Genomic DNA, 27,333 nt, shown 5'->3' with positions numbered 1-27,333 from the left:
TTACTGTGTTCTCTTTATAACAGACTTACAGCTTTTTGAAAAAAGCTCCAAGAATAAAATTGATATTGTTCTGCTACAGGATGAAAACCAAAGTGAAATATCCCTAGGCAAAACCCTAGGACAAACCTCGGATATTACCGACTTTACGAAAGTGGTTACTACAGAAATAAAAAACAAGGTGGACTTGGAAAAAGATAATGAGTGTACAGAACTTAAATCACCAAGTATTCCCTTTGTGGTGGCAGATTCATCAATGGAAACAGAAAAGATCCATCTAGAAAGAACTGAAGTATTAGATCTTCACCATGCAAATATACATCTGGGGGTTGAAAATAATAGCACATCATTTAACAGTATTTTAAATGAGATGGCTTGCCATACAAATCATAAAGAAGATGTTTCTGAAGATGAGCCATTCAAACAACAGTTCAGATTGTTTCCAGGGACTCAAGAAAATACCACAGAGAAGGTAATTACAAATAGCCACCAAATCAAAACAGATCTGGATTCTTCTGTAGATGTAAAAAGGAATCTTGTCCAGTCTCAGAAATATAGTTTACAGGATTCAAATAATGTTATGTTAGATGATAAACAGTGTAAAATAAGGCAGACACAACTGGTAAATAAAAAAAGTGAATGTAGCCTATTGCCGTTTAAAGAAACTTCAGATGTTCAGCAAGTTGGTGACAATCCTTCAGAGCAACCTGAACTAGCTATTCCTTGTGATATAGCAATCAACCACCCCATTTCTTCTGCTGTTTTCAGTGACAATTTGAATGTACTTTTAAAGAATTCAGATAAAATTGTTAATACCATGCCTGTGTTGGTGACACCCAACTCAAGCCCTAGGAAAAGAACTATATGGAAAAATCTGAATGATATGCAAAACAGTCAAGTTGAGAACTGTTTGGGGTATCTAGAAAACAATGTGACTCTTTCCCATCTTCAAATTAACAGTGAGAATATAGATGCTTCACACGCCAAAGATATGAAAACTCCTATTCATGTGAAGACTTCTACAGAAATGCAGTTTTCCAATAAAGAAAGTCAGATTGATGAGAATCAGATAACTGAAGTTAAAAAAAAAGACTGCTTCCCTAATGAAAGACAGCATACATTGTTAAATAGTACAGAGAAAACAGAGTCATTAAATGACATTGTTTCAGGAAAAATTTACAGTGAAGGACAGCTGGAAGAATCATGTTCATTTCACATAAAGCCATCTGGAGATTTAGTAAACATAAGTGGAAGGTCAGCCTTTGATCTTTCAACTTCAGATAAAAAAACTGAGAAAACTCTAGTGTATGTGAATTTTTTAGGCCCTAGTTCTTGGTCAAAAGTAAATCAAATTGAAAGTCAAACAGTGAGCACTTCAACATCTAGCATTCCTTTGTTGCTGAACGAGAGACCAGTAGGTCTGTTAGAAAAGAAAAAGATTGTTTCGATGACACTTTGTAAAAATGTTAGTGTGGATGAGGCCAGGAAGGATGTTGGACCAGGTAAGAAAATAATTATTTAAAAATTTGTTTTTCTACTTATTATTCTTGGTAAAAATTTTCCAGATGGTTTAATATGAAAATTTATATTACTATATATATTATTTTGCCTAAACCTAAAGACTCTATATATGTATATATTTATATAAAAGTAGGAAAGGTTTTACTTAAACAGAAGCAGATTTCTTTTCACTTAAATCTGAACCAGTATTATCAACATAACACGTACAGAGGTCAACTGCATTTTGGAGATTAAATAATCCTTTTCATTATCAAAGAACTGAAACTAGCAAAACCAATCACATTTGTATCATTAATTTTAAATTAGGAACATCTACCTAATCGAGTCTCTCTCTCTCTTTTTTTTTTTTTGACTTTCTAGAGCAAATTCAGTAAAGTTCTTGATAAGGCTTCTGCCTGCATTCATATTTACTTTTTCTTTCTATACTAAAAACACACACAAAACAAGCTTCCTTCTCTCAGAACTGTTTTAGTTTCTCTCGCTTTCTTCTAATTTTTCCCTCCTTCCTTAATTTTCCTGTTTTGTCTGTCCCTTCACTAGCACCACAAATCCAGCTTTTTGCTTTTTTTGTCTGGCAAGTAATAGTGAAGTGAAAGTCACTCACTCTTTGCAACCCCATGGACCATGTAGCCTACCAGGCTCCTCTGTCCATGGCATCTCCAGGCAAGAATACTGGAATGGGTAGCCATTCCCCTCCCCAGGGGATCTTCCTGACCCATGGATCAAACATGGATCTCTTGCATTGCAGGCAGATTCTTTACCACCTGAGCCACCCAGGGAAGCCAAGTGAAAGTGTTAGTTGCTTATTTGTGTCTGATTCTTTGTGACCCCATGGATTACAGTCCACCAGGCTCCTCTGTTCGTGGATTCTCCAGGCAAGAACAGTGGAGTGGGTAGCCTTCCCCTTCTCCAGGGAATCTTTTCAACCCAAGGATCAAACCTGGGTCTCCCACATTGCAGGCAGGTTCTTCACCATGAATCACCAGGAAATCCCCAGGTAATAGTGAAGTGTAACATTACCTTTCATATCCTTGATATTTATTGTTTGAAACACTTTAAATTGAATCCCTTAATAGTTATAGATCAATATTGATACATTCAAATAGTAAATATTTCAGATAGTAGGGACTGTTCTATTCTTTAGAGTGTAGTAAAAACTACCACATGAAATAAAAACATCCTCCAGAATAAAAAAAGAGGGAGGGGGAGGTAAATGGATGACATACACATGAATTAATAGTGAAGGTACTGAAGCTAGGTGATGAGTACATTAAAGTTCATTCTCTCTACTTTTGTGTACAATAAAATTTTCATATTAAAGACATTTTAAAATAGAAACACAGTATATCTCATGTATAGGTACTGCATAAATGTAACAAAGATAATTACTGTTTAAGAAGTATGATCATAATAAAAATATGTTTATTTGCTAATACCAATCTCAACATGTTTAAGTTGTTGGGGCTTTTAGACAGCCTTAGATTTTTAGGGAAATTTGCCTTGACTTCCCTGGTGGCTCAGACAGTAAAGCATCTACCTACAAAGTGGGAGACCTGGGTTCAACCCCTAGGTCGGGAAGATCTCCTGGAGAAGGGAATGGCAACCCACTCCAGTATTCTTGCCTCCCCCCCAAAAAAGGGGAGCTCAAAGAAATATTTTGGTCTTCCCCGGTAGCTTGGACAGTAAAGCATCTGCCTACAATGAGGGAGACCTGGGTTCGATCCCTGGGTCTGGAAGATCCCCTGGAGAAGAAAATGGCAACCCACTCCAGTATTCATGCCTGGAAAATCCCATGGAGTGAGGAGCATGGGCTACAGCCCATGGGGTCACAAAGAGTCAGACACGACTGAGCGACTTCTCTTTTCTTTGCCTGTTTAACAATATGCATTTACAGAAATATGGCCTATTTACCCATTACAGAAATACGGCTTATTAGGAAAGCTTTGCATGGCCCCTCTGACTTTAACAGGCTTCTTTTAAAAAGGAAATTGAGAAAATTTTAAAAAGAAGTGGGGATTAAAAGCAAAGCAAGTATATCTTATTTGAATGGAGAAGTAATTAGGGAAAAATACAAAACACAAAAACACTGTAAAATCTCATTTCACAAACTATCATTTTCCTGATATAATAAAATGCATTAACTTCCGATTCCATTAATTTTGTCCATCAAATGCAGCAGTTAATGCTGGTAGTCAATAGACAGGTCTAACATTTACCATTTTCTTACAAGTCTTTCCTTCTAAATTAAATTTCAGTGATAGAATTAGGATGCAAGGAGAGATGACTAAAATTCTGTAGTAATTCAACTTGTAAAATACTCAGACTCATAAAAGATACTCCTAAATATCTTTTAGCCTTCAAAGACATGTTTCTCTAAATTGTTATCTATTTATTAAAATACAGTGACCCCCCCTACTAGACAGCCCTTTGTTGGACTTCTTATAGCCAATTTCTTTCTAAATATAATTTAGAAATCTTTCGGTTGGTTCAGACTTTTCCCTTTGTATTAGTAAGATGTTTACTATATAAATGTTTATATGCATAGGCAGTCCAGTAACCAGGGGAATAAGGATAACATTTTAATGTATGTTATATTGTTTGAGAAGATCCTAACACTGTGTCACTGGTTGTAATGTGAAATCAGCAGGTTTTTGAAAGTAGCAATAAAATGTTTTCTGAAATGAAGTACCTAATGTAAGAGCAAAGTCTATGAAAACCAGTATTCAACATAAGAATAATATAGAAATTGTTACTTTTTAAATACAAAAGCATGGGATCAGAGAAAAACAAGTTTAGTCACTAAAATGAGTCCCTGGAGAATAAAATTCAGTTGTCATTTCCTCTTTGTCAACCAGATACTACCAGTATTAACAGAGTTGCTGACACTTTGAATAACTCAAGTATCCATCCAGATCCCAGGGGAGAGCCCAGTGAAGAGAGGAATGCAATTGCAAAGACTTTTTATGCTTCTTCTTTTCCCACAGAACATGTAAGTCAATTAAAAATATTGCTGAGCAGACCTTAGTGAGCTAATTCTACAGATATGTGTAGAACTGTATGCATCTGGATGGTTTAAGACCTAACTGATCTCCAAAATAATATCAAGAGGGCAACATGGCACCATTTTTCACAATTAAGGTTGATGGAAAACAGCAGGAAAAAGTCACAGTGTATAAATCAAATAGATACAATCCAGCCTGTTTTGGGAAGGAGAGTGTGAGGTAGTGTATCATGTACTTCTATTTTTTAGTCACCTAAATTTAGGAATAGTGGCATTTGAGCATTTACTTAAACTATTAAAAAATAGTTCACTCATTTGAGCATTTTAAATTGTAATAAAAGCTGCCTTAAATAAGTTGTTTTTAACAGTGCTTAAAGGTAATTTATATTATTTTCAGAAATTGACTATTCCAAAGGAAGAAATTGTCTATTTTAAAGTATTTCAGTTAAAACACAGTATGTGAAAGGATCAAATATTCATAAGTATATGATATCAAGTATGGATATAAATATTAAGCAAAGTATTTGTAGACATTATATGGCTCCAAGAATCCATTTGTCGTAGGAAAAGCAACTAACTACAACTGACAGGTTTTTGTTGGGTTTTTTTTTTTTTTGGAAAATTTGTAAGTTTTTAAACTTAAGTGTGCAAAACTTCAGTGCAAAAATGACTATATTGTTCAAAGTCTAAAAAACAAATACAGCTGCAATACGGAACCCAAAAAGGTTAGGAAAAATGACAAAAAAGCAACTGCATAGTCATTGTATATTTTAAAATTTAAAGATGCACATTAAACAACTTTTTTGAGCACTATTATAAAGTGAAAATTATAGCAGTAACACAGCCTTATGAATGTTTCTAATAGTACATTTTACTTCCATTTTTAAATTTGAGAAACCTCAAGTAAGGTAGCCTAACTGTCCCTTTGGGAAAGTTGAAACTAAAATCAGGATCTGAGTTTTTCACCTTTGCATAATTGAGCTCAAAACCAAATCATTTCAGCTTGATGTGCAAATGTTCAATTTTTAAACTGTGGTAACTAATGCACAGTAGACTAGGCACTGGGAAATCTAAGTTCTGACCTTTAGCTAATTGGGTAAGTCATAGAATCAAATCAAAAGCAAAAAGAAGCTTGAGTATCAAAGGTAAACATCCATTCTGATTGGGTTGAATACTTAACACTTCTAACATAATTGTTCTATTTTCAGTTTAAGGGTATGATGGAAATTTCACATCTCCCTTTCAAGCCCATTTTTATTTAAAAAAAAATAGATAAGTTCTTTGTAGTGCATCCCTAATGCTTTTTCTGTAATTAGTTAAGAATTTATAAAATTTAAAATTTTGAAGAAATATTCCCACAACAGCTTTAAAACGATATTGAGGCAGTGATACAAATAAGAAATAATTTTCCAGAGCATTAAGAACAGTTTGCAGTGGACTTAGACTAGGTATCTTGGCTGTTACATGTTACATCACCTTCTCAATTTTTGTTAATAGAAAAGTTTCTTCTAAAAATACTGGTGCGTGGAAAACACACTAAATGTCTGTTTAGCAAAGTGATCATCACTTGGTGTCAAGCAGTGTGCTCTGTATCATTGTCCCAGCTGATGCTTGGTTACCAGTTAACATTTAATATGGGACAAATGTAAAAGCAGGTGAACTCTTTTGCTTAGTCTACTGAAAAGGCTGTGATCCCTGGACTAAACAAAACCAATCTAAACTCTTTTACTTAGGTTTTTCTACATCACAGGCTGTTGAATGACAGCTCATGGGCCATATGCAGCCTATTGCCTTGTTTTTATTAACAATAAAAGCTTATTAGAACAGCCACACCCACTCCTTTACGTGTAGTTCTATGGCTGCTTTTGTGTTACAGTGACAGTCACGCAGTTGTGAGGGGGGCCACTTGGCCCACAAAGCCAAAAATGTTTACTCTGGCTCTTTTACAGCAAAAGTTTGCCAACTCTTGTTCTAAATGAAAAGTGAATTTTATGAAGACTTATGGCCAGAAAGGGACTATAAGTTCTTTAAATTTTTCAACATATTTTTATGTATACTGTCCACATCAGTCTTATAAAATTCTGGGTAGTTGTTATGAGTTAATTCATTTTCTCCTGTAGATCCAGAGTAATGTGTTTTTTATTCTTAGAGGGGGTTAGGTTGGCAGCCTGCTGCAATCTTGATTACACCCAGGAATGAGGATGGGAGAGAGGGGCCAGAGTAAGCAAAGTCACTTGTTTACACATTCAGTATTAGGTTCATTCAGAATTTTAAAATGTAACCACAGGCTTAAAGAGAGGACTACTACTACTAGGCTGGGGGAATTTTCAGGCCAAAAGCAGATCTTTTGAGTCAGGCAGAAAGAGGTGATTTTTTAAGAAGGAAAAGGAAGGAGCAAAGGTATGTGGCAACATATGTGTAACTAGAATTACTGCTCTAGGCTGCAAAACCTAAGTTAAGATAAATAGGACAAGTTTTGTTCAGTGTAAACTTTAAAATTACATCCTGCTTCTCTCTATGGCCAATCCTTGCTTCTGCCCCTCTCACCAAGTAGGAAAAAGGGAAGTGTAATGTATGGATGTCTCCTTCCTTTTTCCATCAAGTCAAAAGATACGAATTTTGGGAAATTGGGTAGTTTGTACTTGATGTCAAATGCACCAAGATGTTTCTAGCATTTTATTGGCAAAACAGGACCATTATATCATACAGGTCATCAAATCATTTTACTCCAAAATTAGTAGCAACCTAGCTTTGGACTCGGTCTACTTCTCTGTTAACTATTCTCAGTATTGCATGAGGCTGACACACTGCCCACGCATGGATGACTTTAATTCATTTTGGCCCTGTGAGCTACACAAGGTATGTTGAACACTTACAAGCCAGACATTATAAAAAATATATATTTATGTGCATTTTATCCAGTTATTCTTTACAGTAATAGCATTTTGTAACCAAAAGAATCTGATGAGAAAACTGAAGTCCACAGAAGTTAAATGAATTGCTTCATAAAAACATAGGCAATGAGACAAACATGAACCCAGCGTCACTAAGGATCAGAGGCTAAGACTCTGAGGAGATTGGTGGTTGACTAGAATTCTCAGGAACCAAACAGAGCAGTCCAAAAAGACATATCCTTTAGGGAACTGAGATAAATGTAAATATTTAAATTCAGTTTAAAAAATTGTTACTGTATAATCTCACTTTGAAAATACATTACAAAAATATGCCACTTTTATCAGATTGGAAAATACTTTAAGGCAGTATTCAAAGATCGTCACAAAGATTTATGAACAAATGACATTCATTATAGCTTAGTAACAGTAAACATTTTCCAACAACTCAAATGTCCAACAATATTATGGAACATGGAATATGATGGAGCCATGGTCTTTCTAGAGGGAAGTGTTAAAAATGTTTTTAACCCAGCATAGACAACCATATAAATGACCCCGATTTTTAAGAACTGTATATAGAGAGAAGAGTCTAGGGTATTTATATTAAAATGTTTAATGGTGGTTGCAGTACTGGGTAATTTTAATCAAATTCTTATTCTGTTCTGTACTTCAAAAATATATTCCCATTCAAGAAGATTTTATCTGAGAATCTAAGACCATAAAAGATTTTTTTCAAGAATTAACTCAATTTTGCCACACCCTGCAGCATGTGGGGAATTCCCTGACCAAGAACTGAACCCGTGCTCCCTGCAGTGTAAATGCAAAGCCTTAACCATTGCACCACCAGGGAAGCCCTCAAATTTATTTTTGATAGGGATAAACTGGAAACATGTCAACAATAGGTCCTAGTTGAATTATCACACATCCATAAGAAGTATTTTGCAGCCACTGACATTTGCTTATGAGCAGTTTGTATTGTACAGGAAACAATTCAGAAGGAAAAACTGATATAAAATTCTATAGAACAGTCAGCACTAAAATACAGATGTCAAAAATAGACTAATAGCAAACAGTACCAAAACGTTGACAGGTCTCTCTGGATAGCGGATTACTAGTGATTTTTAGTTTCTTTACACTTTTCTCTTTTCTAAACTTGTAGTTAATTATTTTATATTTAGAAAAAACCTTAAAAATACTTAACACAGTGTTAGAAATATGACCCAATGTGGTGCCTTGGAAACATGCCAATTTAACACCTCATTGCGCTTTCCTGTTTCTCCAACAATGGTGCTCTGAAGCCTAAGAGGAAACCTGAAGTAAAAGGCAGTTTCTATATGGCAGTTTACTTCCGTTAGCATTTTAAATTTTCCCCAGCCTTGATAGAAGATACAAAACATAGACTTGTTTGGGAAGGGAAGGGGAGTAGCAGACAAAAGAGATTTTTATCTGCATTGTTTTATCTGCATTGTTTTAAATATGTTTTCTTTCAAAGAAAGCTTAAGACCTTTAAGAAAACATTTGTGGTATCTCTGGAGTATATCTTGAAGAGCTACTTGAAGATCTTGAGGAGCTACTACATAAGCTTACAAACTCACATTTTATGTGAGTGCCAAGACAACAGTGGGTTTTTATCACATACCCCTAACTGCAAAGGCTGAAGGATTTTCTTTAAATGCTTATCGATGACTGGTTAGAAAATGAGTAATAATTTCAGTGGTAAAACAAGTTTGGTATTTCCTAGGTGAAAACAAAGCCTCTGAAATCAACTCCGCTACAAAGCCATTTTCAGGCAATCAAGATTAAAAATACTGATTTAGATGTGTCTTCTGGTGAAGATGACTGGCAGCACTTGGTAACAAATGAAATAAATGAAACTGAAAAGCTTCTAAGCTTAGAAAATGACAACCAACCTAAAAAAAGAAAAACAGAAGAGATGGCAGAAAAAACAGATTAAAATAATGTTGATAAATGCTTTCAGAGTGAATTATTTAATTGAAATATCAATGTGGTTTCAATAGGAATATAATTTATAGCTAAAGCTTTGTAGTTCTACTCACTTTACCAACTTTTTTCTTTGATGAAATTATATTAATGTGTTTTCACTCAATAAATGCTTCATTTAAGATAGCTAAGATTGCAAGGATGATATTAGCACTGAATGAATGGTAACATTTAATTCCTTTTAGTTAAATTTGTCTTTCCTCCATATACTCTTTCATCAAAGCTCTTGGTGCATCTCAAAACCCTTCCTTACGGAACACAACACATGTATTATACAAAATAGACAGTGACCCTTTGTCATTTATTACTTTGTATGCTCTGAAGATGGTGATTTCTTTTAAATATGAGACAATAAATGTCCAGACTGTAGTCAGATTTTAGCCTATGTTTTACTATGATTTTGATTTTCCAAAAAGAACAAAATTATACAGCATAAAAATTCAGGTGTCAGAAAGACTCAAAAGGCTGTTTTTCACTTTGTTCAAATTTTGTTTCCAGGCATTCAGTGTGTCATAGAGTTGTTGCCATTGCTGTTTTCCAAATGTCCGATGTGTGCTATGACTGGAAAAATTAAAAACAAAGTTATTAGTCAACCTTTTGTCCTTTGGTATTCTTTTATAATATAATACACTTGTATCTAGTTAAAACAGCAAGGCTAAATATATATAGGAGACAATATAGAGTTGTAAAAACGACTAGAAGCTTTTTTAAAACAAAACAAAAAACCCTTTATTTGCCATACTAATCCTAAACTGGGCTTCCCTTGTGGCTCAGCTGGTAAAGAATCTGCCTGCAATATCAGAGACCTGGGTTCAATTCCTGGGTTGGGAAGATCCCCTGGAGAAGGGAAAGGCTACCCACTCCAGTATTCTGGCCTGGAGAGTTCCATGGACTGTATAGTTCATGGGGTCGCAAAGAGTTGGACACAACTGAGCGACTTTCACTATTCACACTAATCCTAAACCATCTATTTTCCTGAACTACATAAACCAGACACAGAAGTCATTAGTATTCTAGCCAGTGCTGAGCCATTAAATGAAATGTGCTGGAAAATAGGACTCTTTCATTAAACAAGCTAATCACATTCAGTCTGAACTTTAATAAAATTATGATAAATAGGAACTATTTAACTACAGTCAACTGATAAGAACACCACCTTGGTTCTCTATAAACATTTAAGTGAAATAGAATAAATTGTTCTACAAAATGCTGCAAAGTATTAGTGTCTTACCTGACAACAACTTTTCTCTGGGTTTGATCAATTTTGCAGTAGACCATTTTAGTTCTTACCGCTGGAAAAAAGATATTTTACATGACTTATTATATGGAAAAATTCCCAAGGAAAACAGCTGAAAGCACAAAACTGTGACCAAGTAAGCCATAATAAAACTTTACAGTTTCCCAACACTATTTTACAAACTGGCTCTTTGAAGCACAGCAGTATGATACAACCAAAAGGAAGGCCACATATATTTGTCCTCTGGTTTGCTGCACCAATCTGTATTAAATACCACATAAAAATTTTCAGTAAGAATTCTAGTGTTCTTCCTGAAATCACAAAACAGGAGGTGGGAAACAGTTTCTTAATAAGGTATTATAGGAGTGTTTGAGACTTAAGAGCATTCCAATGAAACAATGTCAGTAGTTCTGTGCATTTTATTAATCTTAAAATATCCTAATTCCATTGCACTTTATAAGGCAATTATTAAGGCTTCCCAGCCAACACAGGAGACCCAAGAGACATGGGTTTGATCCCTGGGTTGGGAATATCCTCTGGAGAAGGAAATGGCAACCTAATCCAGTTTCTTGCCTGGAAAATTTCATGGGACAGAGGAGCTTGCTGGGCTTCAGTCTACGGGGTTGCAAAGAGTCAGATGTGACTAAGCACAGCACACAATATAATTATTGAAGAAGGTCCTATTCCTAGGCCAATCACAAAAATGTGATAATGGTTAGTATTTTCAGATCATTTACTATGTGCCAGGCACCAAGCTGGCACATGCATTAATTACATGCATTAATTTATTTAATCTTCACAACCACAAATTAACTCCTACATTCAAGTTTCACAGCCAAAGACCCAGTCTCAAACACAGGTTTAATACTAAAATCTAGGCTCTTAACCACTACAATATTCTGCCCTAAAGGCCTTTTGTTCTACATGACTTCAAGAAATAGATACACACCAAAAACCACATGTGCTCATTCAGTTGTGTCCAACCCTTTGTGACCCTATGGATGGTAGCCTGACAGGTTTCTCTGTCCACGGAATTCTCCAGGCAAGAATACTACAGTGGGTTGCCATTTCCTTATCCAAAAAAAACCACATAGCAACTTACTGAATAATCCCACTCAGTTTTCACAGTACTACAAATATAATCTGCTCAACTACTAAACTCAGTTTCAAGATTAAAAATCTTATGTTTCATAGGGTAGAAAGAAATTCTAGAAAAGAAAATGTTCCAATTGCCTTACCATCAATAACAAATGCTTCAACATCATCAGCTCCAATCTGAAGTTCTTGTTGCATTGTGTCAAAAGAAATTTCTTTATTTTCCACTGCCATTCCCATAAAAGTAAGCAGTCTCATTTTTGCCATATTCTGTTCATGTAGTAGGCCTGAGAAACAATAGTAGTGAAGCCAGATAAGCATCCATACTAATTACAGCCCTGCATGATAACTCTTGTGTAAAACTGTGTCACAGTGTTAATTTTCACAAAGCTTCTTGTATTTGCAAACCATAAACTGACCCTATAATCATATTATGGAGCATTTAAAATTATTTTTCTATTACTATGTTTCCTTACTGCTTCAGTGCCACAGGTGACACATTCAATGTTAAGATCAGGCTATAAAATGATATTTTTAGGCCCTAAACATTTTGTACATTTTCTATTTTTAATATTTATTTTATATATTTTAGGAGATAAAGTATACAAAATACATTTCATAAAGAACATTCTAATTTAACTAAATTACTTAAAACTTATTTTTACTAATAAGCTCTTCATTTATACACAGGATTCTGTATCCATTGATACTTACTGTTTTCTGTGATACTGGTAAGCATGGAATTTTAAAATATGTTAACATACATTCAGTTATAAAAACATTAAATTTCCCTTTAGGCCACTTTGGATTTAATACTTAAAAGTCAAACTGCAAAAGTATATTTAACATTTACAGGTTGAAAATGATTAGTACTAGATAAAGTAATAGTGATACCTGTTCTTTTTAAGGCAAAAGTAGAAAACCACAAATAATTCAAATTTTGCCTTATAATTTCTAATGAAATACTATTATAATTATTCGGATCGTAAACAATTGTCAGACCTAAGAGCAAACTACCTAGTCCCCATCCTTTCTCTGTAAAAAAATTAAAATTGAGGAGTAAAGAGATTAAATGACTTACTTATTGGTTACAAAGTGGCAGTACTAGGCCTAAAAAATAAGTTCATGTACAAAATAACTAGAAATACAAATATATACAAATCCAGAATACCCAAATTATCTATTCCTAAATAGAAGCTGAATTATAACACAGATTACTCTATTTCATGTTAATTTCTTAAAACATTTCTAAAGTTAATTTAGGAATACTTATACATTCCTTTTCTCTGAACTTTCAAATTATGTAAACTCAGCGAATGGTACTCTCTAGTAATTAAGAGCCTCAAGTTTGTACTGGTGAAAAAGTTCCAAGTACTCCATAAATAAATTTGAAATTTATTATTAAATTTAGCACAAGACTAGGGAAGCCCATTAATATAGGACATAATTGTTAATTAGCTGTAATTATGATGCAGACTTTCTATTTGGCACTGATTCAACAAAAACATGATCATCATAACTCAAATGAATGAGGTACCCAAGTAAGTATTGCTAAGCAGGTTTAATGGAAATCTACAAGCATCAAAAAATCAATTAGTGCACATTAACCCTAATTAACAAATGCAAATTAGATGCTGATTAACTTTCCGAAGCAAGAAGGTAGCAACTGGACAACACTAGATTACATGTGGACATGTCAGGGCAATTCAGTTGACACAAGATAGTGCTACTGTTGGCCCAAGTTGTCAGTGTTAATAAAACGAAGTGTTTTGAGAATAACTGATGCTACCTGTGGAATCTACACATTTATAACCAGACTTTCAGCTGTAATAACATCTTAATACATTTAAAACCCAAAAATAAACATTTAATAAGATGTTTTGGATAAACAAATTACTAATAAATGATTGCTAATCTGCATAGATTGTGACAAACAAAAGGCCAAACAGGGATGATTTGTGGTTTACACAGAAATTGTTATGTTTTTCCTATCACAGAGAACTAATACAAAGTTTATTTGTATACAATATCTGTCAATACAAGAAAATTCCTTAACATTACCAGTTCTATGGACATACATATTGGCCTCTTTTACTATGATAAAATGATAGAAATTCCTAAAATTTCTAAGATATAATTTAAAATACTCGTGAAGTTAAATTTATTTTACTGCTACTCCTTGTGCAGTTACAAGATTACCATAAATCCAAAAACTTATCAGAGGGAAGATTATTTCTCAAGTGAATTATGTAAAACCGTGGTCTAACTCATGGAAATCTGCATTTAAAAACACTTCAAATTGATGTTTAAAACAAAGAATCAAATTTAAAGCCTTTAGGATTCTTATTCTCAAAATCAAATTATTAAGCCAGTAAAGTATGAGTTAAAGACTTGTAGAAAGCTGTGCTTTGTTTCATGAAAGTAGATTACCTTCAACGAGGAAGTCACAGTGTTGTGTGTCATATTTCAATTTTAAAGTTATAAAAAAATCTAATTTTATGGAAACATTTATTCATTACTAATATGTCAAAACCTTAATGCAGTAATAAAAAAATGCGCATCATTGAGCAATTTCTGCATTGTCACTGACCCCTGTCTTAAAATGCTGCAATATAGAAAACGTAATTTTAATGCATGCAATAGCTTATGAACCAGTGCTCCTTTGAAACAGTCAATTACACATCAATGGGGGAGTGTCAAAGTGTTAATTACTACTCCTTTTTCTTTGGTGCGTAAATAAAGAGGTTGCTGACATTAACATTCCATCACATAGCTTCATGCCACAAAACAAATTAACTGGGACAGAATGTGGTTTTCTGGGTCTAGTGCACCTGGCAAAGCATTGAACACAAACACACTTGCATCTACTTTATCTTGGTGTATTTCAAACGCCTTATTATGTTCAGAATAATTCAATCTTCCCTAACTCCAATGGCTGCACAAAAGTTATAGGTGACAGGAATTAATGATTACCAAATTGAGGACTAATAGTATAATCAAAGTAGATTATAAATGTATTCTTTATCTACACTTCAACCAACCAGGAAGACTAAATTCAATTTTAATATGGAAAATTACAACTGGCCTTTGTGTTCTGATCATCGTCCAGTAAAAAAACTAAGCACCTTAGCTTTATTTGTCTTCACTCTCTAAAAAACGGAGTTTTAGAACAATTAAACCTGTTCAACTACAGATTTCCTAAGGTTTCTTTTTAATTTTAGCCATGTTAAAAACATGCTCCAGAAAGAAAACACTGAACATATATGCAATCTGCTCAATGAGGATGAGTAAGAATTCAGCAACATTTACTGAACTCTGTTGGTCTAGAAAGAAAATTTCAAGATAAAAATCACAAAGCTTAAACTTCCTATGCTGTCTTCAACAAACTGTCACACAAAATCACCATAACTCCACTTCTCACTTCATCTATAGCTTCACTTAGATCTGCTCAGGAATACAGTATACTTTGTTCATTGGGGCAGTGATGGAGAACCAAGTGTAAAAGACTGTATTAGAAGGAAAAAAGCTACTGCTACAATTATGTGACTGTGGCTTTTTAAAAGAAGTACCAAAAATTTAAATCACCATGCATCTAAGGAATAAGATACACCGCTGGTTAGGGTAATCTACACATAATCCATGATCCTATTTTTCTGGATCATACATTCCTATCTCTCCCTATCCCTCCAAAGAATAATCCCCAAAACTTACCAAGTGAATCAATGAAGTCTTTATTATTCTGATAAAACTTGACATATGATGCCAATTTAGCACTCACAAAAATGGTTAAAAGCTATACAAAAAAAAAAAAAAAAAAAGACAGTATTCAATATAGAATCAAGATTTATACTAGCTATTTAAGACACTGACTCCCAGCAAGGAGACTCTATATTCAATCTGTTTGATCAAATTACTATGTAAATCTGCTTTCGTCAAATTCACTTAAGATGAAAGAATCAGTAAATACAATGAGCTTTAAACGATTTACCCCAAAAGATGGCAGTAATAACATAGTACTAATAGAAAATAATCTGTAATGTATTTATAACTAGAAAAGTACATTCATGTGTTTTTAAGTATCAGACTTATTTTCCTAATTGGGGGCTAGCTGACACTATATAATATGAAGAAATTTGTATTCTCTAGGTTCATAATGGAGAAAATGAAGGAAAGAAAGGAAGAACAGGCGTGTTCAACAGTGGAGAAAAGCTAAATGTTAGTCCTAAATTTTAGTCTGTTCCTGATAAAAAATGAATAAATAGTTCTCTTTCTAGATTTCTCTGAGTTGTGTCCATTAATGCAAAGAGTTCTGGGTTCAGTGTGTTAGATTTAGGAGAAAACACTTTTCACATTAAGGATAAATTACTTACATCATGAATAAGCTCGCCTTCCAAAAACTTGACTGGTTTTAAAGTAAGAAGATGGTCAAAAAGGAATGCATTTGGATCTTTCAATGCTCGCACAATACACCTTAATTGGAAAACAAAATAAATCAAAGCTCAGAGTCTTGAAATTCAGGTACATTTCACTACCTTTGCAGATTGCAAAATATATTCAATTAAGTGAAATATCTAAGAGTTCAATATACATGGCATAAAAAATTTACAAAACTGGGGTTAAAACAGGCCAATAAATTGATCAGTGATGCCTGTTTTAACATGTATTATCTCATTTCATCCTCACAGCACCTCGAGACACTTAAGAGTATTATCAAGCCCACTTTACTAAAGATGAAACAAGCTCAGAAAAGAACTTGCCTGGTTTTAAGGGCTAATTAAGTGGTCAAGTATTTGAATGCAGGCATTCTAACCTGAGTCAACGACTATCTTTTCCACTAACTACCCTTTCTACCAACATCCATTATATACAAGTTCTTGGGAAGCAATAACCCTATGAAGAAATTACCAATTTCCATTCCATAGAGTTAAAAAACTGATCCTACTCTTATCGCTACTAAATAGACCTAAAACTGCTTGAAGCAGTTCTCATTAGCAATAAGTTAATTTTTATACAAATCCAACCTTTCCCCATCAACATTCTGTAATATTAAGGTAAAACCAAACCAAGATCAAGTTCTACTATTCAGGTTGGGAACCCCAATTGCAGGAATACCCCAAATAGCAAACACTGTATGGCTATTTCACATGCATTCTATGGTTCTTTCAATACCAAATCTTGAATTTTGGTAGCTACATTAGAATCATCATGGAGCACATGCTATCAAATGGCTTTGGATCACAGGTGGATGCAAGCATGACCTCCACTATATGACCGAATACTGTAGCTTCCCTCTGCCCCGACGACGACAGCCATCACTGGAACACCATGTTAAACATTACCTGTGGGCATCAACTCGAGCCTGGGAAGCATTGTCCTCCGTGTAACTGCCTAACAATTCCACCATAACTTTTGATGCGGCATCACTAAAAAGAAATATAACTTTAGGAACTTCAGAGTATCATTACTGCCACTCATTCATTCAAAAATATTTACTAAGTGCCAATACTGGGCTGATGATACATATACATTGGTGACTCAGAGACACAGTTCTTCTCTATGGAAAGTCATGGAACTTTCCTTATAGTAGGAAAGAGAAACAACTAAGGAAAAATAACAATTAACGTGCCATAAAGGAAAATGGTGATGTTATGCAGTAATAAGAGTTGAGAGAGCAAAGAGGAGGCTATTTCATACAGAATGAGCAGGGAAAGTCTCTCTCTGAGGAAATGATACATAAGCGGAGATCTGAAGGATGTAAAATAATTGGCTATGAAGAGTATTGGTTGGAGGTGGAAGGCTGGGGCTGGATGACTTTCCAGGCAGAGAAGACAAGCTATAAAAAGCCCTAGAGGAGAAAAAAGTTGTTTTGTCTGAGAATAGTACAGCTGAACCTGCGCCAACACCAGATATTTAAATAACTCCACTAATGACACCCTTCCAATTAAATCACCCCCAGAATTATATGATCAATTTTGACTGCAGTGAAAAGCACAATTAAAAGCATCAACTCAATCTGAACTTAGACAATGTTTATCTTCACCCTTTATTTCTTTTTTTAAACTGATGAAATCTTCAGCCAGTTATAGAAAGCTTCAGTTTGCTAAGTAGGAGAAACACCCTTTTCATTTGCTAAAAACCTTTCTCTTCTCCCTACGTCTGGATTCAACCTGGATAAAATCAGTAAGAGCTATACTATTTATTTTTTAAAAGTTAAATGACATTCTAAAACTTCCCACAAAACTAAGGTTCAAATATATTACCTTGTGGGGGCGGGGGGGAGTGGGAGGAAGGCTCACAAGGGAGGGGATATATATATATATATACATATATATATATATATATATATATATATATACACACACTTATGGCTGAATTCATGTTGCACAGCAGAGACAACACTGTAAAACAATTACCCTCCAATTTAAACAAATTACTATCCTGTGATACACTGCAAGCATGGGCACACTTTCCAGTTTTAACAGCCATAGTATACTTCAGTTGAATACATCTTATTAAAGAAAACCTGAATTCACAAAGATCAAATAGTCCATTTAAAGAACACAGTATCTGACATATAATAAGGCCTCAGAAGGTGTCACACAATTTGCACTCATCAACCACCAATATGAATAAAATCATGAAGGAGACACCAATAAGTGTACGCATTTCTTACTAAGAGGGCGAGGTAACTCCCAAGAAGCAAAAACAACAAAATGACCATTTTCTGTGTACTAGGCAAAAACCAAATCTTAAAGCAGCAGCATGACAGAAATCTATAGAGTTTAAATAACTATCCTCTCCTAGTTCCCTAAGCATGGGGAGCATTCACCGACTCAGGGCCCATCACTGCCCAACACCTTGGGAATGCAATGGTGGACAGACAAGGTCCTAACCTTCCCTGAGCCTTTACTGCTTTGTGATATAGTCACCAAGGCGTGTCCAACTCTTCTGCAACCCCATGGACTGTAGCCCGCCAGGCTCCTCTGTCCATGGGATTTCCCAGGCAAAGATTCTGGAGTGGGCTGCCATTTCCTTCTCTAAGGGATCGTCCCAACTCAGGGATCAAACCCACGTCTCTTGTGTCTCCTGCACTGGTAGGTGGACTCTTTACCACCGAACCACCTGGGGAGCTCTCACTGAGCCCACATCCTCGTAAGCCTCTTAGCTGAGGGTGTGAAGTGCTATGATAAGTGGAGGGCACTGTAAGTACAGGAGGAGCAGTTCAGGCAGAGTGAAGGAGTTGAGTGTGGGTCTAGACCAAACAGAGGGCACCTTTCCACGAAGCACGAGGCAATAAATGTTTTAGGCTTTAGAGGTCACAGTCTCTACCTCAACTATTCAAATCTTGGCGAAAGCAGACATAGATAATACATAAAAATGTAATATGGGCGTGTTCCAATAAAATTTTATGGATACGGAAATTTGCATTTCATATAATGGCCACATTTCAAGAAATAGCCTTTTTTTGACGCCCCACCCCGACCCCAATCAATCAGTTAAAAATGTAAAAACCATTCTTAGCTTGTAGACCATACAAGAACAAGTACCAGCCTCTCTGGTCCAGACTGGGAAAGAGCATGGGGCTTTTGTATCTGACACAGTTCACTGTCTAGAGTATGATAACCAAGAGGAAGAGTATGTGGGTGGGTGTGCATAAAAGAGAGGAGGAGAGAAATGGACGGAGGGAATGTCTATATAGAGAAAGCAAAGTTTTTTGCAGCTTTTCACTGCACCATATAAAAATGGCGAGATTACTGTCACATTCGCCAAGTCACACTACAGCAATAAATGGAAGCCCACGTCAGAAAGGACTTCTATATCACCCTAAGAATTTTGTACTGTGCCCTAAAGAAAATGTAAACCTGAAGAATGACATGCTGAAATTTTTGTTTCACAAAATCACTGTAAATAGAATAAAGAGAAGATGACTTTGAGATGTCTAGCTAGGAAAACAGACTAATTCAGAGGGAGAAAACGGAAATTCATTTTGGACATACTGAGTTTGAGGCAACCATGTGTGCTACGCAATCATGTTTGACTGTTTGTGACCCCACGGACTGTGGCCCGCCAGGCTCCTCTGTCCATGGAGATTTTCCAGGCAAGAAAACTGGAGTGTGTTGCCATGCCCTCCCTCAAGAGAATCTTCCCAATCCAGGGACTGAACCTAGGTCTCCCGCATTGCAGGCGGATTCTTTACTGTCTGATTCACCATGGCAAGGCCGCAACTAGAGAGAAACAGGTGGAAAGCAGCTGAACATAAAGACCTAAAGTTCAGAAGAGAAGCTGGGTTTAAAGCCTGGGAAGGGCATACACGCTGTATTCCATAAACCACCGTTTCATACTGCCTTACGTCACTGCTGCTTACATCTATGGCTTTTGCAACATGTCCGTTTTTCAGAAATAGTCATTCACATGGCACATATATACTGAGTGCCTACTCTTGTCAGACACTGTCCTAGCAATGAACAGCAAGTTAAGGCCCTTGTGAAACTTACATTCTGGTGGGGACTGACAGATAATAAACATTAAAACATAGTAGGTCAGTTAATAGTAAGTGCAATGGAAGCAATAATAAAAGAGGGAAGGTAGGGGGGAAGCAACGCAAGGGTAGAGGAATGTTGTTATTTTCACAGAAAGAAGCCAAAGAAGGCCTTTCCAATGAGGCAACAACTGAGGGAGGGAGGGAGCCACAAATGAGTTGTGAATGAAGCAAAGACTCTAGACAGAAGCCCCAGAAGTCAACTGAAGGAAGCGTTTCAACAGGGAAAGAATGCTGGCCTGTGACAAATGCTGCAGGTATTTCTTAATACGTTAACATTAGGGTGTGTCTAGGAGAGGACAGATGGGTACTGATGTCCTATCTCAATTTCTCTGAGAACTAGCTTTGGGATTCTTTATTAGGTGATCTTAGTTACTTCCTTTTTATGCATAAAAGACTGAGGATCTACTAAATAGCAATCAGAGACACCACCCAATGAGTAGTCATCAATGACACACATCATTTTAAATTACTATACCAGAAAAAAAAAAAAAAAGACTAATTTTTTAAGATGAGCTTGAAAAAAGTGAAAAGGATAATGACAGGAATAAAATATCTAATATTTACTGAGTGCTTTCTTAATAATAAAACCACTGTTTTAAGAACTTCGTGTATATCTTATTTAATCTTTCCAATAATGCTATTAGGTACATACTACTATTATTTCCACCTTGAAGTTGGAAATTGAGGTACAGAGATTTATTTAGGGTCATAGAGCTAGCCTGAAGGTTAAGATGGTAAAGAATCTGCCTGTAATGCAGGAGAGCTGGCTTTGATCCCTGGGTTGGGAAGATCCCCTAGAGAAGGGAATGACAACTTACTCTAGTATTCTTGCCTACAGAATTCCATGGACAGGATCCGGGCAGGCTACAATCCATGGGACTACACAGCTGGACATGACTGAGCAACTAACACATAGCTAGTAGTAGGAAGGCCAAGGTTCAAATCCCAGTAGTTTTATTCCACTACCTACACATTTATCAGTTCAGTTCAGTCGCTCAGTCGTGTCCGACTCTTTGCGACCCCATGAATCGCAGCACGCCAGGCCTTCCTGTCCATCACCATTCAAACTCATGTCCATCGAGTCGGTGATGCTATCCAGCCATCTCATCCTCTGTCATCCCCTCCTCCTCCTGCCCCCAATCCCTCCCAGCATCAGTCTTTTCCAATGAGTCAACTCTTCGCATAAAGTGGCCAAAGTACTGGAGTTTCAGCTTTAGCATCAGTCCTTCCAAAGAACACCCAGGGCTGATCTCCTTTAGAATGGACTAGTTGTTATAGTGTATATTAAAATACGGATTCCTTCTCCAGTAGCTTTCATGCCCTCCCTTTTGAAATGGTCTGACATAAAACTATTTAACACTTACTGACAACTGGCTGGAATGCTGCCACAAGTGTGCAAGCAGGTAACAGACAGTAGCCACTGATACAGAATGAAATAGGGTATTAATGCAAAATTCCCTGCTTACTTCTTTTATAATAAAACACTGCAACTTTCACAACAAAAATATAATTTTCTCTTGTATTATTAAATGTAAATGGTCTGTAAAAACTTACATTAACATAACATAAACACTATTATTGATCTTCTCTAATATATGAAACACCCTAGCACTGAAAGCCACTAAAAATTGTCCAATAAAAGACTGATTACTTTTTCTAAGTTTTTAACCACTATGTGAAAAGAGAAATTGAAAAGCTAGGTCAAAATGGCAGGATTATCCTTCAATACTGATCCTAAAAACTGGACCAAATCTATCATTTGGTTGCATCCATAACTGGCTGAGGAATAAATCTTTGGGGCATGCAGTTTGCTGGGCTAAATACAAGCCCTAGAAACTCAAGACCTTGCAAAAGCACAATAAGATTTAGTCTAGTCTATTGCAAAGCTGGGCTTCCTTGGTAGCTCAGATGGTGAAGCATCTGCCTGCAATGTGGGAGACCTGGGCTCAATCCCTGGGTTGGGAAGATTCTCTGGAGAAGGAACTGGCAACCCACTCCAGTAGTCTTGCCTGGAAAATCCCATGGACAGAGGAGCCTGGCAGGCTACAGTCAACGGAGTCGCCAAGAGTCGGACATGACTGAATGCCTAACACTTTTCTTTCACTTTCATTGCAAAGTTTCATCTCAGGGACACTGTTTATATAAGAGACACTGACTAAGGGAAACTGACTGATAGACCCTCACCACCATTAAACAAAAGTGATAGCACTACCTGTACTAAGACATCAAAGCTTAGTCTAATTAAATAACTCAGTCTAATGTTACACAGCTTTGGGATTAACAGCTGTACCAGTTTTAGGAAAGCAAGTTTTGCTTTTTAGAAAGTTTAAAGATGGGAAAAACTATTTCAAACTTGGCAGTTATCTTTAATTTAGTAGGTGAAATTTACACAAAGAGATTTATAGCAACTCCTTAGAGAACAAAGTAAGACCAAAAGCACTTATCCTACTTGTCTTTAAAAAACAGTCCCAACTACTTATATTGCCTGTTAAGTCAGTACATTAATTCTGAATACCTTTTCTTACAATCCACAAGTGCCTCATAAAGTAGTCTTAAAAGGGTATGTTTTTTTTCAGTGGTGAGGTTCCAGTCAGAAATCCATTTTCTAACCTAAAACGAGATTGATAAAAGGAGAAAATTTAGTGACATGGTGAACATATTTGCTTATTTCTTATAAGCAGAACAAGTATTCCACATCATAACTCACTTGATCCAGCTCAGTTGGAATATACTGGATGGCCCCACAAGATGCTGCCACTTTAATGAGGCTGCAATACACTGTATATCTTACAGGAGTATTCTTATCCATCCCATGGAAAAGGTTGCTTAGCCTGGTAAACAAACAAATGATAAAGCAGTGCTTGAGATCAGTGACTATGGTGAGTGCATTGAGGCCATCCGCTCTGACAACAAACTTCACAGATACTGCTATGAACATCACACTGCAAGGAGGGAAATGGAGCCCAAAGACACACCACCAATAAGCCACAGCTGAGAGTCAAGTTCTAGAATTGTTTTTACAAATAAACGACAGTAACATGACAAACTCCTTGCTTTTTACCAATAAATGACAGGAACATGAAAACCCCATAGGAAAACTGAGCCTCCTTCAGTTCTTAACTTACAACTGCAGTCTCAGAGATGGACGTTCACCTTCCCGAAATTTGACCAGTTTCTCACACAGGCTTTCAATCAGACCTTCTTGCTTATCTGGTTCCAGGATCAACAGGAGGGATACCACGCTATTCATCACACTTTCAACATCTACACAAGTATGGATGACATAACAGTGATACTATAATATTTAATGTATCGAGTTAAATATGTATTTCCAGAATTTTAATATACCAAAGACCACTGAACATAAAAACTAAAAAACAGAGAAGACATGAATTTAAAATAACCAGCTCTGCTGTACCATTATCATTCAGAAAACAACTTCCACACTGTATTAAATGAGGAAGAAGTTACTACCCAGGATCTGGTTTTTAACCAGTAAAGCAGAAGACTGATTCACACCTCCATACAGTATACAGTTTCAGCTTTACTGCCAAGATACTAATTATATGCCAAGTTTAATCTCAAACCTTAACCAGAGATTTTAGGACTCCTAATTTTCAAAATTTCCCATTTTATCTCAATAAATAGAGGATTAGTCAAATAATTAGCTTTTCAATTACCTGAAACTGCATCCCATTTGATAACGTAAACCTTATGAAGAGATTCGTATTTTTTTTTAGTTCATTCTGAAATTAGCAGTATTTACTGTGTGCAATAACACTCAAAAAACAGATGTGAATGTTTTCTCAAAACAGGCTTACTTCACAGGTTTAACAGATGAGAATAAATTGAAAGTGTGTGCAAAGATTAAAAACAATGGTGCTTTTAAAGTTCTAAGGTCTAAAATAAAACAAATGTAATTCACAACAATGTTTTAAAAGTACGTCTATGATTAGTAATAATACAAAAAATTTAAAAACAAACCTTTATCATCTTCCTTCAGACATACATCACAGGCTTCAATAATCTGAGCTAAATCTACATGAAGGCCACCTTCTGAGTTCTCTTCTGAAATTTCAGCTCCTTTAGATTTCAAATAAGCACGAAGCTCAGCAGCCTGTTGAATCAAATAAGATTGCTCTATATCTATTAGATGAACTATAAATTACAAAAGGCAAGCTCTAAAAGCATTCTGTCCTGTTTCTTAAAAAAATTAATAAATAAAATGTGAATATCACGTTTAATGATGACTTTAAATTATTTTAAAGTTTCTCCCCGCTAGCCCATCCACCATCAGTCTCAAAGGGCTCAGACGGTAAAGCGTCTGCCTACAATGCGGGAGACCCGGGTTCAATCCCTGGGTTGGGAAGATCTCCTGGAGAAGGCAATGGCAACCCACTCCAGTATTCTTGCCTAGAGAATCCCATGGACGGAGGAGGCTGGTAGGCTATAGTCCATGGGATCGCAAAGAGTCGGACACGACTGAGCAACTTCACTTCACTTCAAACAAGTAGCTACACAAACCCATTATGACCCCCACACTGATCACCTCCAGAATGTCTCTCACATCACCTATATATCCTGCTGGATTCTCAGTATACAGCAAAAGCCTTTCTAACATAGCCCAAGCTTTTTGGGGGGGGCAAGTGGGGAAAGGTAATAAGTGATCTGTTTTAAAGAAATTAAGTTTTACTGCTCTCAGGTCTATGTAACACGGATAATTTTAAAAGTTACAGACATTACCCTGGTAAGGGAGTAATCATTTGTTAAGTAAATGTTTGAGGACCTATCTGAGATAAGCACTGTAAGAGATACAAAAATAAGAAGATGCCTTTGAATGTTGCCCTTAATATAATGTTTCTATCAAATTGCATCTATGCATACCTGGATCAGAAAGCACTGCTGGACCTATAAACACATAACTATAGTACCACATCCAAGTATTTAGGCATTTCCTACTCTACCACACACATAATATTTAATAACTTATTCTTTTCAGGACTCGGATTTATGGCAGCTATTCATGAATGTAAACAGTGTTTAAGATAATAAAGAACTGAAATGGAGATGTAGGGACACCATTAGCACATATACAGGCATCATATTTCTAATCCCACAGCTATGTCTGGCTACCTAAGTATATGAAACCTGCAGATCTGATGGCACAATCTTTTCAGGTAACACAGAAACTTCACATGAGTTAGTATTATAAATAAGATTTCATAAAACAAATCTCACCATTTCAGATAGCACTAAACTATCACTGTATATTTCTCTATGAAGGAGACATAGTACAGTGCCCCCCTCCCCCCCACCAAAGGCATTTATTTACTTTCTGCTTTGCATGCACAAAGCAGACTATCCAGTCAACACTTTGCTATTTTCATCTGGCATCCCTAACTGGCCACAGGTGGTTACTCTAATCGAGAGCTTGATGAAGTTAAATTCCTGAGGCAATCATCTATTTACCCAAAAGGAATGGATAGGGTGAAACAAGAACAGCAGCATAATCTAACTAGAAAAGACACTTTAATATAATCAATGGCAAAACTTTAAAAAAAAATTGATTTAATTGGAGGCTAATTACTTTACAGAATGGCAAAACTTCCTGCATCAACAACCCTTTTCCATTTACAACAAAAACAAAAACAAACTTTTTTTCCCCCAGTAATCTAATAGCCTATTGTTGATAACCTGATTCCATTCCTCATCATAGGCTTTTTTTCCTTCCACATCTTTTCTAATAATGCTCAACTCCTTCCCTAGCTTTTCCCCATTTTTCTTTCCCTTACTCTGCTCTTCAGGTCTGAAAGTTATCTTAGACTAGTAATGTTTTCTCTTCTATCGAAACCAAAATTTCTATGTTAGTAGAGTAGCAGAAAACTACAGAATGACAACACTTAAAACTTCGGAGAAGAGTTTTCAGTTCTGCAAAATTAACGAGACACTCCCTTCGAGCTTAGTTAAACTTGAACTTGAGACTTCTCCGTTTAAAATGAGAAGCATTACCCACGCATACATACCAAAAAGCAAACAGAAACTTAAAAATATTAAGACCATTCACCAGGTGTATGCCTCAAAAGTCTGGGGGTGGAACTGATGTTATGCTTTCAGAACTCTCTTGCTCAAGTAAGAGTATAAAATACAGTCTACATACGGTCACATAGTAGTAAAGCCATCTTGATCTTTAGTACCAAATTATTTTTCCCTGAACTGCTTACGCCTTCTGAAGATTCGCCACCTCCCACTCTGGATGTGGCTGCATTTCGAGGACGGAAACAGATCCCCGTCTCATGAGTCAAAAGTACTGTATCGACACACAGAAGTGACTACGAGAGTCCCGACGCCAACCAGGAAGTAGGCTGTCGAGCCTGGGAACCAGCGCTGGGAGGGCCGGCGGGCGGGCTGGTGCAACTCCAGGCCCGGAACGTACGCCCCTGCCTCTCGGCCTGCCCACTCCCGGATGCGGAGGACACAATCGCGGCTCTCGACTCTGGGGTTGGCTCCGCGGGGCAGCGTTCCACCCGCCTGGCCCGGGCTCAACCCCGACTCGGCCCCTCACATCCGAGTCTCCCCCCACCTTCCACCCTGGCGGCATCCGCGGCCCGGGAGCACACCTGATCTTCCTCGCTGATGTCGATGAACGCCGGGACACTCATGGTGAAGGCCCCGGCACCGTGGACGTTGCGCTCCCAAACCACGCCGACCGGAAAAGGGAGCTGGGCCGCGCGGCGGCGCCTCACAACCGCTTCCGGGTCACCCACCGCGGGTCTTGCGGGGCGGGGTCATCGACAGGGGCGGAACCACGGAGACCAATCCCAGCACGCATTCTGGCTGGGGGCGGGGCAGAGGGGAGCCAGGGCACGCGCAAGGGGTCTCCTTCCAGGATGCCTCCAGCCCAGTCTAACTTCGGTAGTAGAGTTGCTGCTGCGTTTGTGGCTCGCGGAACCTACCTAGCGTTTTGAAGTTTTAAGGCAAATTTTTTTCAACTTATAATTTCACCCACTTTTAAACCTTTATTGAGGGACTAACTAGCAGGCAGTGC

General features: G+C 36.7%; 2 protein-coding genes across 2 annotated transcripts in view; one reads left to right on the top strand and one right to left on the bottom strand.

The window, feature by feature from the left end:
• CCDC73 (coiled-coil domain containing 73) overlaps positions 1-9,970 on the top strand; it is a 187,229-nt gene extending 177,259 nt beyond the window's left edge. The window contains exons 17-19 of the mRNA XM_069554681.1: positions 24-1,499; positions 4,374-4,507; positions 9,155-9,970. Coding sequence (XP_069410782.1) covers positions 24-1,499; positions 4,374-4,507; positions 9,155-9,367 — 1,823 coding nt within the window. The 3' untranslated portion in view covers positions 9,368-9,970. The remainder of the gene's footprint in view (positions 1-23; positions 1,500-4,373; positions 4,508-9,154) is intronic.
• EIF3M (eukaryotic translation initiation factor 3 subunit M) lies at positions 9,785-27,087 on the bottom strand. Its single transcript, XM_069554682.1, has 11 exons — positions 26,906-27,087; positions 24,273-24,405; positions 23,414-23,552; positions 22,996-23,119; positions 22,804-22,898; positions 17,086-17,169; positions 16,117-16,216; positions 15,458-15,539; positions 11,890-12,033; positions 10,646-10,706; positions 9,785-9,975 (listed from the first exon to the last, which is right to left on the bottom strand). The coding sequence occupies exons 1-11, from the start codon at positions 26,945-26,947 to the stop codon at positions 9,855-9,857; spliced, it is 1,125 nt and encodes a 374-aa protein (XP_069410783.1). The 5' UTR covers positions 26,948-27,087; the 3' UTR covers positions 9,785-9,854.
• Positions 27,088-27,333: the final 246 nt, after the last annotated feature.

Source organism: Ovis canadensis, chromosome 15, assembly GCF_042477335.2.
Source record: "Ovis canadensis isolate MfBH-ARS-UI-01 breed Bighorn chromosome 15, ARS-UI_OviCan_v2, whole genome shotgun sequence".
NCBI lineage: Eukaryota > Metazoa > Chordata > Mammalia > Artiodactyla > Bovidae > Ovis > Ovis canadensis.
Note: the sequence above shows the minus strand (reverse complement) of the source record. Positions and strands in the feature narration are given on the sequence as shown.